Source organism: Gossypium hirsutum, chromosome D03 (genome assembly GCF_007990345.1).
Source record: "Gossypium hirsutum isolate 1008001.06 chromosome D03, Gossypium_hirsutum_v2.1, whole genome shotgun sequence".
NCBI classification, from domain to species: domain Eukaryota; kingdom Viridiplantae; phylum Streptophyta; class Magnoliopsida; order Malvales; family Malvaceae; genus Gossypium; species Gossypium hirsutum.
The window spans coordinates 8,592,018-8,605,802 of record NC_053439.1 but is presented as its reverse complement, the minus strand read 5'-3'; the positions used below and the strand labels follow the sequence as shown (position 1 = coordinate 8,605,802).

Below are 13,785 nucleotides of genomic sequence, written 5' to 3'. Positions count from 1 at the left end.
AATTGCAAAAGGGAGTTTTGGATTTTGCAAGTTAAAAAAAAAAGCTAGCTTGAAAAGTTTTATTTTTCCCGAATCAAAATTTTCTTGTCCAAAACATTTTCCAACCACACTCTAGTAATTTTGTTTTTCTTTCAAGCCTACCATGTACCCAACATTACATCTTTCATTTTTAACGATTTGAGGCCGACTCTACATAAGCTTGCTGCTAAGTCTAAAGCAGTTCCAAAAAACTTTGACAAATGAACTAGAGAGGAAAAAGACAAGAGAGGAGAGTCCATCAAAGAGGTAAAAGCCAATTACAAGTGAAAACATAAGTGGAGTGCTTAATTTTATTTCTTTTTGAGAGATTTGGTACGATTTGTAGTAAGGATTAAAAAGAATTATGTCGCGTAGTCCTGAAAGGATTGCCGCTGGTAGAGGCACATCAAACACTACCGAAGGTGGTGTTATGCATCCTGTGAGAAACATAGCTGGTGGAGGTGTACCCAACTTGGCATACCAAGCACTTCTTTGAGAGATGACCCGTTTGCTACAACCTTTTGATAAACCAAAAACTTTGTTACTTAATTTTACGATCGGGCAACAAACGACTCGATTTCATCAACGAATACGAGTTCGCATCATTTGGTATCAGAGCTAGTTAAAATTAAGTATCATCGTTTAATTACTTTCGAGGTTGAAAATAAATTGATTAAAAAAATTCGAGATTAAAAAAAACAATCTGTTGTATACAAATTAGAAAATTGCAAACGGGAGTTTTGGATTTTGCTAATTAAAAAAAAACAAAAGCTAGCTTGAAAAGCATTATTTTTCCCGAATCAAAATTTTCTTGTCCAAAACGTTTTCCAGCCACACTCCAGTAATTTTGTTTTTCTTTCAAGCCTACCCTGTACCCAATATTACATCTTTTCTTTTTAACCATTTAAGGCCAACTCAACATAGGCTTCCTGCTAAGTCTAAAACAATTCCAAAGAACTTCGAGAAACGAACTAGAGAGGAAAAAGGCAAGAGTGGAGAGTTCATCAAAGAGGTAAAAGCCAATTACGAGTGAAAACACGAGTGGAGTGCTCAATTTTATTTATTTTTTAGAGATTAAACTAAAAACATTCAATTTCAACCATTTTATAGATCATGGCATAATTAAATCAAACTCATGAATGACGTCCCTTATTCGAGCCCTCAAGGCCCTAGAAACACTATAGAAATGATTCGGGACTAAATAGGAAACATTTAGAACTTCATGGTAAAAGATAGAATTTTTCACACTACAAGGGTCACACGACCGTGTGGATATTCAAAGTAGGGACACACGGCCATGTCCCAGCCCCAGCCCTTGTCCCATCCCTAGTCCATGCCCGTGTAACTCTATTACTTGGGTCACACGGCCAAGCCGCACACTTGTGTGCCAGGCCGTGTAACTCTCGAACTAGCCTCACACGCCCGTGTGTCAGGTCGTGTGCTAGGCCGTGTAACTGACTGACTTGCAACCCTTTGAAATGTACAGGGGATACACGGCTAAGACACACGTCTGTGTCTTAGGCAATGTGGACAAGAAATAGGTCATTTTCAAACCATCTCTTTCACCCAAACCATGCTCAGACCTACAAGCCATTTGTGCATAATTTCAAGCTACAAAATATACCTAAAACATGCATAATAAAGCTAGTTCAACATGATATTTATCCATACAACTACTATGCCAAAAGGCACCTCAATCACATAGCATCAAATCCACCTAAACATAAACATAATTTAGCCATTCATCAACCAAACATTTGCAACCCAATTCCACACCAAATCTTACCACAATAGCCACATACCAAAATCACATTCAAGCATACCAAAAGAGCCATTCAAAAACATAACTTCACTTGACCATTTCAACACCAACAATCAAAGCATTAAAATACCAAAACTTCATCAACCAAAACACCACATTTACAAGCCAAACATAATGACCATTTCATCAAACACAATTCACCTATACATGCCATTATAACCATGACTCAAAACATCAAAATCTATCGATATAGCCGATAAATAGTGTGATCATTCTCCAACGAGCTTCCAAACCGATTGAGCTTTCGATATTCTAAAAGAACATATAAAATAAACACAACGTAAGTATATAATGCTTAGTAAGTTCGTAGATCATGAGCAATGCTTACCATTTCAATGCATAAGCTTAAAAAAAATATGAATCAATCCATCACAAGCTTGGCACAAGCCTAAGCATCACCAACAACACAAGTTAGTGCTTAATCACATAACTTAACAAAATTCATCACATGGTAATATAAATCACATAATCATAAATCATATGAATTCATACTTTTCATAACATGGATATACATACTTTGTTTATCAATACTTCATACCTTTTTCATAATTTCATGGTGAAATCCATCAGAACTCTTATCGGTTCATCCCTTTTCCTACTCGTTGAACTACATAGAATAATATCAGATATGCGGGAAAGCTCACACAAAGTGTGCTAAACAATGGTCAAAAGCATTCTTTTCCTTTTCCTTTTCCTTTTCCTTTTCATAGATGCTCATACGAGCCATAAATGGGCCTGCTCACACAAGCTGATGGTCAGAACGTAGCTACCCGATGACGCTTACAAGCTGACGAGTATCCACAGAAAATGCCAAAACTCAGCCATCAGTAGGATGTTCAGGACCAGCACCCGAAACATGGTAACCCTAATGACATGTCATTTGTATCCTATATATTCCTAAGGTTCAAACGGGACTCGATAGTCATCGAAACGTCATTAGATTTCCCGTCGTGACATGATATGACAATAATATAATAGTATTTAAATCAAATACATTAAAATGCTATTTAAACGTATGAACTTACCTCAATCGCAAAATGACAAAATAGGATAAACTATTCAACACTTTATCTTTCCTCCGATCTAAATCCGTACGATGCTTAACTTGATCTACATAATCAAATTTTATCCATTCAATAATCATTCTATTCATTTCAATCCAAAAATCATATTTTTGAAAAAGTACACTTTTGCCCCTATTATTTTGATTTTTTTACAATTTAGTCCTTAAGCTCGTAAATTAAAATTCATGCAATTTCATCCCTACCCAAGCAAGCCAAATTTAATATGGTTCCATAGAAGCTCATAAAATTTATTATTTCACAATTTTCACCATGAATATTACACATTTTTTAATTAAATCCCTAATTGACATTTTCAACAAAAATCACTTCACAAAAGTTGTTTATCTAACAATAAAGATGAATTTTCTTCCATCAAACATCAAAAATCACATGAATACATTCATTGCAAAACCCTAACCTTTTAACATTTTTGCAAATTAGTCCCTAGGCTAGCTAAATTAAGCTACAACAACTTCAAAAACATAAAAATCATTAAAAACAGGATGAAAAATCACTTGCATGCACAAGGAAGAGATGATCGAATACTTAAGCTTGGCTATGGCTTCTTTCTACTCTTATTTCGGTAAAAAATGGACAAACAAAGATGATGGCATTTGTTTTGATTATTTTACTAACCTTATTATTAATTTACTTAATTAACATTTTATTATAAACATTAAAACCACTTAATTAATGTCCATATTTTTCCACTCAATATAGTTATGGTCTAATAACAACATAAATCCCTCAACCATTTAATAACATAGCCATTAGACCCCTTTAGCTTATAAAATGTAACTTTTGTACCCTTTACGATTTAGTCTTTTTTACTAATAATTTGTATCCTCTAAAATAATAATAAAATAAATATATTCACAGCAAATTTCTGGTTCCAAAACCACTATTTTGATTTCACTGAAAACGAGCTGTTACAATCATGTAGCTTAACATCTTGACCCACAGCTCATGTGAGCAAACCCTTTTCCCAGCTCGTGTGAGCATTACAGATATGGTTATAGTTATAGATACTGACACATTTTGTGTGATCATGGTTTTCGTGTATTCGAAGTTGTTTCATTTGGTTCAATGGGTAATAAAAACTTAATCAAATGAGTTTAACTATATGAAATGTTATGTTATGTGAGCATGAAAGATGAAATGGAAGATTTTGACATAATGTTTTGATTTGGATGACTAATGTAAATTGGTAATGTGGTGAGTAAAAGGTACATTTGATATGTTACTATATCAAACACCTTTAGGCTGTGTCGCGGCATCGAAGGCAGTCTTAAGCTTTCTCCATTCTGCTCTCTAAGTTGCAACATCAAACATCCCGTGTTGTGACATAACGACCAGTATCAGTTTAGTACGCCTTCTAAAGGTTTCTTGCACACTCAAAAAGTGCGTTTGCTCTCCCTTAGGCCTCATTCGACCCCTAAAGTCAATAAAATACTCAATTTGCACATTATATTGAATATAAATAAAACTAAGAAAACTTAACTAGAACATACTAAAAATGCTTGTATTCAAGCTCCTTAAATGTGAAAACTAGTTTAATCTACTAGACTGAATTACGGCAAATCATTACTCACATAAGGATTAAAATTTTCAAAATAGACATATAAGGCCCTAACATTTATAAATTTTCTCAAATGATGGCCAAACCACTAAAAAATGTCAAAGAATAGCCTAATCTTTTCGAAAGTGCTCGAATAAGGGCTTCCCAAATTTCGTATATCATGTTTCAATTTATGTTCTAACTTCTTCTTTTCTTTTCAAATAATATCTAATTCGAGTGTTAACTATTTTTATTCTAATCATGTTAGTATTTACCTATTTTTTCTACAAATTGGGCCAAAGTGCGTGAAAAGCCCTTATTTGAGCACTTCTGTAAAAATTAGTCCCTTATTTGATCATTTTGAAAGATTTGGCCCTTATGTGAGCAACCTCTAAAAAGTTGAGCCCTAATCTGAACATTTACCCTTCCTGTTATCAAGACTTTTTTTTGGTGAAAAGACAACAAAAAAAAAACTAAAAGGACTACATTAAAATAAAAATAAACCCCCAAAGTAGAAACCTCAGACACCTGAAGACCTTCTCTCTTTTCTTGAACTAATTTAGAGATCCCATAAGCTTCTCCATTGGAATATGTCGAATGACCCAATGTCCTATTCTTGATAAAATTTGGTGAATTCTCTTAACTAAAGTTGAATCTAAATCATTACAAGCCTGGTATTGAATTGCTAGGAATGTCTCCATTCTATCAGTCTGAATTATCACACTGTCATAACTTTGCTCCAAAAGAAGTGTTAATCCATCCATGATGCCCCACAACTCAACCTCAATAGCAGGACAAAATCCCAAGTACCTATTATAGCCTAAGATCCATCTTTCATTCCAATCCCGCAATACTCCCCCAGCTGAAGTAAAATAACTGATCGATTTTATTTTAATGATAAATGCTCTTATCACACAGCTCATCTGTTTTTTCCCTCAACACACTACTCATCTAATATTAGTAAAACGTTTAAATTTACCTATAAGCAAATAAGGAATTATATTTTGATTAGCTAGCATCTATAAACAATTATTTTTAAAGTATAAAGCCTAATATATATATATAACAACAAATAAAATAAATGTCTTCCATGTATATTTGATTTAGGAATATCCTGGTCAATGGTGTGAAACTAATATTTTAAACCAGAAAATATGTATGTATGTATGTATGTATTATGCATATAGAATCTAGTAAATTGGATGTGGGTTTTCTGTTTTCTTTTTTGTTAATTTAAAGTGATAAATTAAATAATTTTTAATTAAAAGTGGATAGTCGTTAACTTTTTATATAAATAAATTCTAAACTACATAAATGCTTTTATATATATATATATATATATATATAATTGAGTTATAAGATGAAATGTAAAAGATTGAATCTAACTTTGATGGTAAGCAAAACAAAGAATCTTGCGATTTTAAAAAGTATTATTCGCATATAAATATACGTTTTTAATATTATTGTGTCTTCAATTTGAATTTAATAATTTTATAATTATTAAATTATAAGTAACAATAATTTCATTTTGTATAATTTTATATTTTAAATTTTGATTTATTCAATTATCACAAATTATTAACACAATTATTTTTTTATACAAGGTCTAGAACTACCCATAGCCCATCCCCTACTCTTAAATAGGAGTATAATATGCTTCAGCACACTCGAACCTACATCCTCCTACACTAACAATAATGCCAATACCAATCAGACTAACTCTGAATCAGCTTAACACAATTATTGATATAACATCGTTTTATGTTTATCTATTTTATAAACAAATAATCATATTGATCCAATATAAAAATAAATTAATATACCTATTTCTTAAAATTTGTATTATTGAATCAAAATTAAAGTTTTATATATATACATTTGACCCAGTCGAAATTCATGTATCAAATTGCATATTGAATTAAAGCTCATGTATAATTTTAAGATTTATTCCAGAAAAAAAAATTCAACTTTGTAGACAAGGATAGCTTAGTAATTTTAGTGAGATAGTTTCAAAATCAATACGACGTATGATATGATCTTAAAAGCCAAAGACTTGTATTATACCCTTTGAAGAGACTTTTGTGTTCAATTTCCTTAGCAGATGCGGATCCACACACTATATAAAGAAGCTCCCATTCACTCACATTTCAACTGCTAACTATTTCTCCTAATCCAATCAAAGGTTTCAATCCTTCCATTAATCCTTGTAATTTCTTGATTGGATGTTTTGTGATCATGTAAATGGTGGTTTGGTTATTGCAGGTAAGGGATGATGGGGAGACCACCGCCTTGCAGTCGTGATAAAAATGGCCTGAAAAAGGGGCCTTGGACGCCTGAGGAAGACCGGATTCTTGTAGATTACATTCAGAGACATGGGCATGGAAGCTGGAGAGCACTTCCTAAGCTTGCTGGATTGAACAGGTGTGGGAAGAGTTGCAGGCTTAGATGGACTAATTATCTCAGGCCTGATATTAAACGAGGAAGGTTTTCCGAGGAAGAAGAACACACCATTATCAACCTTCATGCTTCTCTTGGCAATAAGTAAGTATAAACTCTCTGTTTTATACTTATTTAAAAACCCTAATTGGGTATTATATTATATTATATTATATTATATTATATTATATTATATTATGTTATATTATATACTTGGCAGGTGGTCTGCAATAGCAACTCATCTCCCTGGAAGAACAGATAATGAAATTAAGAATTTCTGGAACACTCATCTAAGGAAGAAGCTACTTCAAATGGGGATTGATCCAGTGACTCACAGGCCAAGAACTGATCTCAACATTCTACCCAACCTGCCTCAGTTGCTTGCTGCTGCAAACTTTACTAACCTCATGATGACTAATATTCCTTTGGATGCTGCACACCTTGCTAAACTCCAATTGTTGCATAACATAATTCAAGTTCTGGGTACCACTCCAACTATGGAAGCACTCAACTTTCTAGCAGGACCAACTTTCGGGGAAAATCACCAGTTTAGTAATCTCTCATTGGGTTTTGCTCCGCAAGAACTTACTCAATTACAGTCAAATCTTCTCAACTTGGAAGCTCCACAACAACATCAACCGGAGGTTACTGAATATCATAACCAGCCAATGAAAGACTCCAACAACCATCAATTCCCATCCCTATCTCCTGCTAATATTCCACCACCTTTAACTCAATCGCAGCTTCCGGAATTAGTTCCGGCCTCACCCGAACGTCGACCCCAAACCGAAAACAAGAATATCAACCCAATTAATATATCTAACCCTTCATCTACTTCAACCACCTTTGAAGGTTGGGGAGATCTTATGGATGATGAAGAAAGTGACTCTTACTGGAGAGATATCATAGAGTAAGTATAAATTATTATTTTTTGTTTAAACTATATCTATATATACAATTTCTTCATTTATTTATGAGTCATTTTTGTTGATTTGCAGCCAGGCATCATCTCAGCCATGGCCCTTCTCTTAAAGGAGCTTTGGGATTGAATACGTCAGGAGTTTGAATTAGTAACACTTGGCTTTTCACTAGATTTAAACAGAAAGAACAAAAATATACAGGCCAGGTGCCATTGTGTAAAGAACAAACAAAGTTCCATGTAATAATATTCATGTTCTTGGTTAGTTTGAATTTGCTTGATTTCATTTCAGTAATAAACTTGGATTGAAGCACTATTCTTTGTGCAACCCATTGAACAAGTGATGCACGCTTTCATTTTTTGGTAAATTATGTCAATTAGAGAAAGAAACAAGAGGACCACAGGGTGGATCCATGAATATAAAACTAGTTGTAGATAGTCTTAGACACGAAATGAGTGAAAAAGACTTAAATTTTTTTTCTCCAAATAGAAAATGGGGTTTGACCTTATTGGAGAGGGGGACAAATTCATGCCAAACTTGTATTAATATTACACACTCACAAACCCAAATACCAATGCTTACAAATGTCGGAATCTAATGAAGATCATGAACGATGACCTAATTGAAATTTAATTATATTACATGAAAAGTGCACCCAAAAATGAATTATAAAACCATATTGTTGCTAAACTAGTAGATTGTTATATCTGTCTCATGATAAAAAGTCAAGACTATTTGTTACTCATTAGGTAAGACTATTTCCTTTTTAATAGAAAATTCATATTTTATCATTATTAACTATTGAAGCCTGTGGTGTAATAGCAAAGGATTTACGTTGAAATCAACATTAAATCTTAAGTTTGATCCTTGAATACTCCCAACTATCTTTGAGTGAATTCAATAGAATCAAATTTATGCAAAGCTTTTACAAAGGGACCCCTAAAAAAGTGGTAGATTTTATTATTTAATTCCTTATATTTTTATGAAATTACATATTAGTACAACGATATAATTCTACTTTGACCTCCCAATAATTTATGATTCCTAAAGTAATTTTTTGACTTCATCCTCGCTTTAACAGCAAGCTATCCAAAACCTAATAGTCTATTTTTTCTAGAACAATGAAGTGTGGTGAAATGAGAGTGGATCACAAGAAGCTGACAGGTAACTTCTTTACTGATGTTGAAAACGTTGGGTGTATATAAATGAAGGTTTTCAGTAATTTCAAACCTAAGATTAATTGTCTCTGTTATTTGGCTAAGATAGAAGGGAAAGATGAAAAAGTAAAACACAACAATATGTTTGATTTTGTAGGCAGAAGGATAAGTATGATTGAAAGAAGAGAGGCTTGGGGGAGAAATCCCTATTGACAAGCTAACCTTGTCCATGAAGGGATTTCATTATATTTAGTAGGTTCCTATTTGACCTTTAATGAAAACAACCAACCCTTACCTACCTTGCCAAATATGTTGATTAACAGTTCTAAATCACAACATTTTATGATGTCAAATTAATCAAGTTTAACGAAATTTCCTTTTTCGCCACATGATATGGGTAACTATTATACATTTTTCAAGATTTTACAGCGACGCAGAGGTAACTTACTTAGATTCAATGCAAAAAACGACATGGAAACAAAAAGGGTTATTAATCAAACTTCAATGTCTCGTTTTGTATGGATAATACTTGTAAAAGGATATGACACCATTCTTGGCGTACAACTATTACTTGAAAATCATGCTTACTTAGGTCCACACCATTGACACCAATCTGCAAAATTGTTTGTAAACGTGTCATGGTTTTGTTCACAATAGGTGAATTAGTTACTACCACTTGATATTCAATTCTGATTATTAACTCCTAAAACTTTGATATATACTATGCTGTCTCAAACATGTTGAATGTGATTAAATTTAACATCAAAGGAATGCATATTTTTTGTTGTAACCAGGATATTTACGAGTGCTCTCCGGAAATATAAACGGTTGACCATAAAATATACTTCATTCCCATGAACGGGGATAGAGCCTCCAATCACATGATTAAGAGATGAAATGAAGAATAACCAAACCACACCCATGGTTTAAAGGAATGCATATTTGAATGTGTATAACGCGTATAATGGTTTAAAGGGATACAAAATATAGATACAACATTTCCATTTATATTCTTTCTTTTAAATATGTATATACACAGTATCAAAAGTCAAAACTATAAAATTTGTATTAGGAGATGCTACGCTTTGGTTCTACAGTTTGGGAAGGAATTGTATCTAATTGGTGCAGGCAAAGTCCACTCACCTTCCCCCCACAAGGCCCGCTACACAGGAATTACCTTAAGCTTAAATAAAGATTCCAAATTGCAATTGCAAAAGCTATAAGATATTGGACAAAGTTTACATATAAAGCTGGAAGCCAACGTACTAGCCAGTTAAGCAAAGGGAGCTTTAGATCACCCTGAAAAGCTCATTCACAATATCAAACATGACACAATTTGAAGATCATCAAAATACAAGATCTTGCTGACACAACCAAATAAAGTGGTCACTGAGTTCTAAGTCCCTATATACTGGGACCTCGAAATTTAAAAATAAATAACCAACTAGTTTCATTATTTCTGTTTAAAAGAGTATCATGAGACTAAAAGAAAGACTGATCAATTAGTAACAAAGCAGTATCAAGCCAACTATCCACATCCTACTCCGATTGTGGACCATTAGTAATTCAAATGTTAGCTCAAAAGCCACAAACAACAGTTTTAAGAATATTCTGATGTTCCACTACATAAAACTTCAAAACTACTATTTGGATGGAAAGGATCATGATTTTACAAAACCTTACAACTGCAAAACTTGGATGCAGCACCCAGCTAATCAACAGCCATGGCTTCAGAGCCCCCACTGGCATCATCCATCCCACTCTTCTGCTCTTCAGTCACCATTCTCATCTCCTCGATCAAACTCTTCTGATCCTCTTCTATGGTATTTTGCAACTCATCCACCTGCATTAAAGGTGAAGTAACACGATAAGAAATTTTAGTAACAGATCATACAGATTCAACCAGTCTTTTAAGCAGTTTTGATTACTGCAGAACGAAGATCCATCAAGTTTTACATTTTATCCATTATCATGCAAGACAACATGGAAAGGCACTGCATCAAGGATAACAGAATCAAATCATACAGGGACAATAGATGAGACTGGTGACACATCCATCTCAAGCTAGTAGCTCAATCACAAAACTAAAACAATATGATGCCACTCCATTTAAATTGTAACTTAAAACAAGAAAATATTCTGAGATAAGGTAGATTCTGCAAAAAAAAAAAAGTATGTGCGAGACATTAAGGAATATGGTGTCATATCCTTTTATTCCAAAATATGTTCACGCAAGTCATTAAGGAATATGGAACCAATAAAGGTGACATGTGCGAGATCAACAATAAAGTAGTATGTCAATAGATGATCTTAGAAGTTCAATGCAGAAGTTACATTTGTCAATAGAAAGACCAAGCTACATTCGTCACAAATGTAATATGAAATTTCCTAGTGGCAATCTGCTTATCCAGCTCAAACAACTGAAGTTTGCCATGAAAGCATATATTAAGGAAAAAAAAGAATTTTATAGATCACAGAAAAAATAAAATTTTGTACAGAAAAGAAAGCGAAAGAAATCAGCAATAAGTTCCATCCACTTTTAATGGAATTGTCCCCATTTTCCAATATTTATGACAGCACATGCTCTCTCATCTCCATCTTGTGAGAAGAAAACAAACAAACTCAGAATCTAGATGACCCCAGGCAATGAGGTAAACATGTATCAACTTCTAAGAACAAAACCAGCAGCAAGGACAGTTTTGGAAAATACATAAGATTCAAAAAGAGATTAAATACAGAGACAATATCCTGGAAAGAAAGAAGGTGTGTTCATGGACAGGATTTCAAGAGATCATATTCTCAAATCAAGATATATTAGCAAACAAGAAATTTCAAGCATCACAAAAGCTGTTTCAATTCGATCATGTTTAGAACAGAAACATTGAAAACTGCATGTAAGTTGCAGAATTAAACATACCACATGCAGCAGCAACGCAAACTGTTTTTTCCGAAGCTCCAGCAACCTTGAACCAGCAGTATTCTCTGCCTCCAAAGCCGCAATCTCTTTCTCTATCTCTCTTATGCTTTTTTGTGTCTCGGATCTTGGTGGCTGTGCGGAGATCAGTTTCCTAATAGCCTCACACTCCTCCTTGTGTTGCCTTTCAATCTTACTTTCCTCTAGTTGTTTCTTTAGCTCTTCTATGTCAGTCTGCACAAGCGATATCTGCCTATTTATCTCATCTTTTAACTCATTGAAGTTCTCCTTCTCTCTAAGATTTGCATCAATAACAGCTTTACTCTTTAGTAAAGGAATCTCAAAAGTGGACAACTCTTGTAAGAAAGCCGTGGAAAGTTTTGCGCAATCATTATAGTTTTCTTCTTCTTTTTCAACCTCTAACACAAATGAGGTAAACTTCCTTTGAAGTTTCTTCAATGGTGGTTCGCCTCTCGTAGTAGTTGTACGGGTCAGAAGCCTGTGTTTTATAATAGCATCATCTTCAGCTGGGCCAAAAGCATAATTTGCCGTGACTGTCTCTCCTCTACCAGACACTTTCCTTCCTTTCCCCAACATCTAAATGTCCTATTTATTCACCCAACCCTGCAATATCAGCAGTTCATGAACTACTTTAATAAAATGCCATATATATCCGCAATAGATAGAAAAGAAACATCATTTTACCAAAGAAAGTATGACACTACCTTCAATAATGAAACATATATCACTCTAAACTCTCAACATTAAAAGAAAAGGAACGGAACATGAAACAACCAACTATCAAAAGGGTCCACTCAAAGGCAGAAACACAAAACCAACAGTTCAATAGGAAACTCTCCAACACGAAAATGGAAGATTATACGTCTCTTTACCTAATTTTACTTTTTTTTCCTTAGCAAGGTTTAATCTCTTGCTACATTTCTAAACAAGATATATAAATGAAATGAAATGAAAATATAAATTATATATCATACAAAAATGATTGATTAGAGCAAATTGGAACAATTTCTTCAGGGAAAAAAAGAACATAAAGCAAAATTATGAGCAGGAATTTATCCGAAAGCATAAATCATTATAGCAAAAGAAAGTGCTAAAAGGTTACCAATTCAAAGAGATTTGAGGGAGAAAAAGCAAAGCCAGGACGATTTTGTCGCTCAGTAACTCGGAAGTAACTTGTTAATACAAAAATTCTTCTTTGGTTTGCCTTTCAAATTTCGATTGAAGGAGAAGATATGCCCTAAGACAAGTACGCGGCTTTTGAACCGGGCTCCGGGGCTGTTGGGTTTTCTTGGTGTTTTTTTTATTTTTTCTTTTTGGCTAAATATAATATTTGGTATCTAAACTTGACAATTTTTTTAATTTGGTACCTAAGCTCTTTTTTCTTTTCTAATTTGGTATCCAAACTTGCCAAATATTATACAAATTACTCAAAATACAAATTGTGTTAGCTTTTTATGAGCGAACAAACATAGCTAATATTTGACTAACGTGTGGCAGGTAGCATGTAATTTAATGGCAAGAATTATTACATTAATTCAAAGTTCCTTCAATTTCGCTAAACAATATGCTCAAATTTTACTTTCATGAGGACTAAAATTACATTTTCTGTTAATGACAAGAATAATTTAAGAGGAACCGCATGTTTAAAGCATGGTTTGGTCTTCACAAAGCCCTCAATTCCACAAAAATATCATTAATGTTAGAGAAAAATCATATTCAAGAAACGAATGAATATTAAAAAAGAAAACAAGAGTTTTAAAAACTCAAAATAAAATATACTCATTATGTTAGATTTTAAAAATAAATTAAATTAAACTAAAATTAATTGAAGATGTAAAATAAAAAATTATTAATTATTAATTATTAATTGTTTTA

The 13,785-nt window shown here is 33.3% G+C and overlaps 2 protein-coding genes across 2 annotated transcripts; one reads left to right on the top strand and one right to left on the bottom strand.

Annotated features, from left to right (window-relative positions):
- Positions 1-6,611: 6,611 nt before the first annotated feature.
- Positions 6,612-8,149, top strand: LOC107950914 (transcription factor MYB53). The gene is made up of 4 exons (XM_016885823.2): positions 6,612-6,644; positions 6,725-7,003; positions 7,119-7,808; positions 7,897-8,149. Exons 2-4 carry the CDS (start codon positions 6,732-6,734, stop codon positions 7,928-7,930), a joined length of 996 nt encoding a protein of 331 aa, XP_016741312.1. The 5' UTR covers positions 6,612-6,644; positions 6,725-6,731; the 3' UTR covers positions 7,931-8,149.
- A 2,259-nt stretch (positions 8,150-10,408) lies between these two features.
- LOC107950546 (THO complex subunit 7A) lies at positions 10,409-13,208 on the bottom strand. The gene is made up of 3 exons (XM_016885419.2): positions 13,013-13,208; positions 11,893-12,513; positions 10,409-10,818 (listed from the first exon to the last, which is right to left on the bottom strand). The coding sequence occupies exons 2-3, from the start codon at positions 12,484-12,486 to the stop codon at positions 10,687-10,689; spliced, it is 726 nt and encodes a 241-aa protein (XP_016740908.1). The 5' UTR covers positions 12,487-12,513; positions 13,013-13,208; the 3' UTR covers positions 10,409-10,686.
- Between the last annotated feature and the right edge of the window lie 577 nt (positions 13,209-13,785).

Coding starts and splice junctions, on each gene's coding strand:
- LOC107950914 (XM_016885823.2), top strand. CDS start 6,732: ATGATGGGGAGACCACCGCCTTGCAGTCGTGATAAAAATGGCCTGAAA. Junction 7,004..7,118: donor CATGCTTCTCTTGGCAATAA/GTAAGTATAAAC, acceptor TATACTTGGCAG/GTGGTCTGCAATAGCAACTC. Junction 7,809..7,896: donor TACTGGAGAGATATCATAGA/GTAAGTATAAAT, acceptor GTTGATTTGCAG/CCAGGCATCATCTCAGCCAT.
- LOC107950546 (XM_016885419.2), bottom strand. CDS start 12,486: ATGTTGGGGAAAGGAAGGAAAGTGTCTGGTAGAGGAGAGACAGTCACG. Junction 10,819..11,892: donor TTGCGTTGCTGCTGCATGTG/GTATGTTTAATT, acceptor CCTTTAATGCAG/GTGGATGAGTTGCAAAATAC.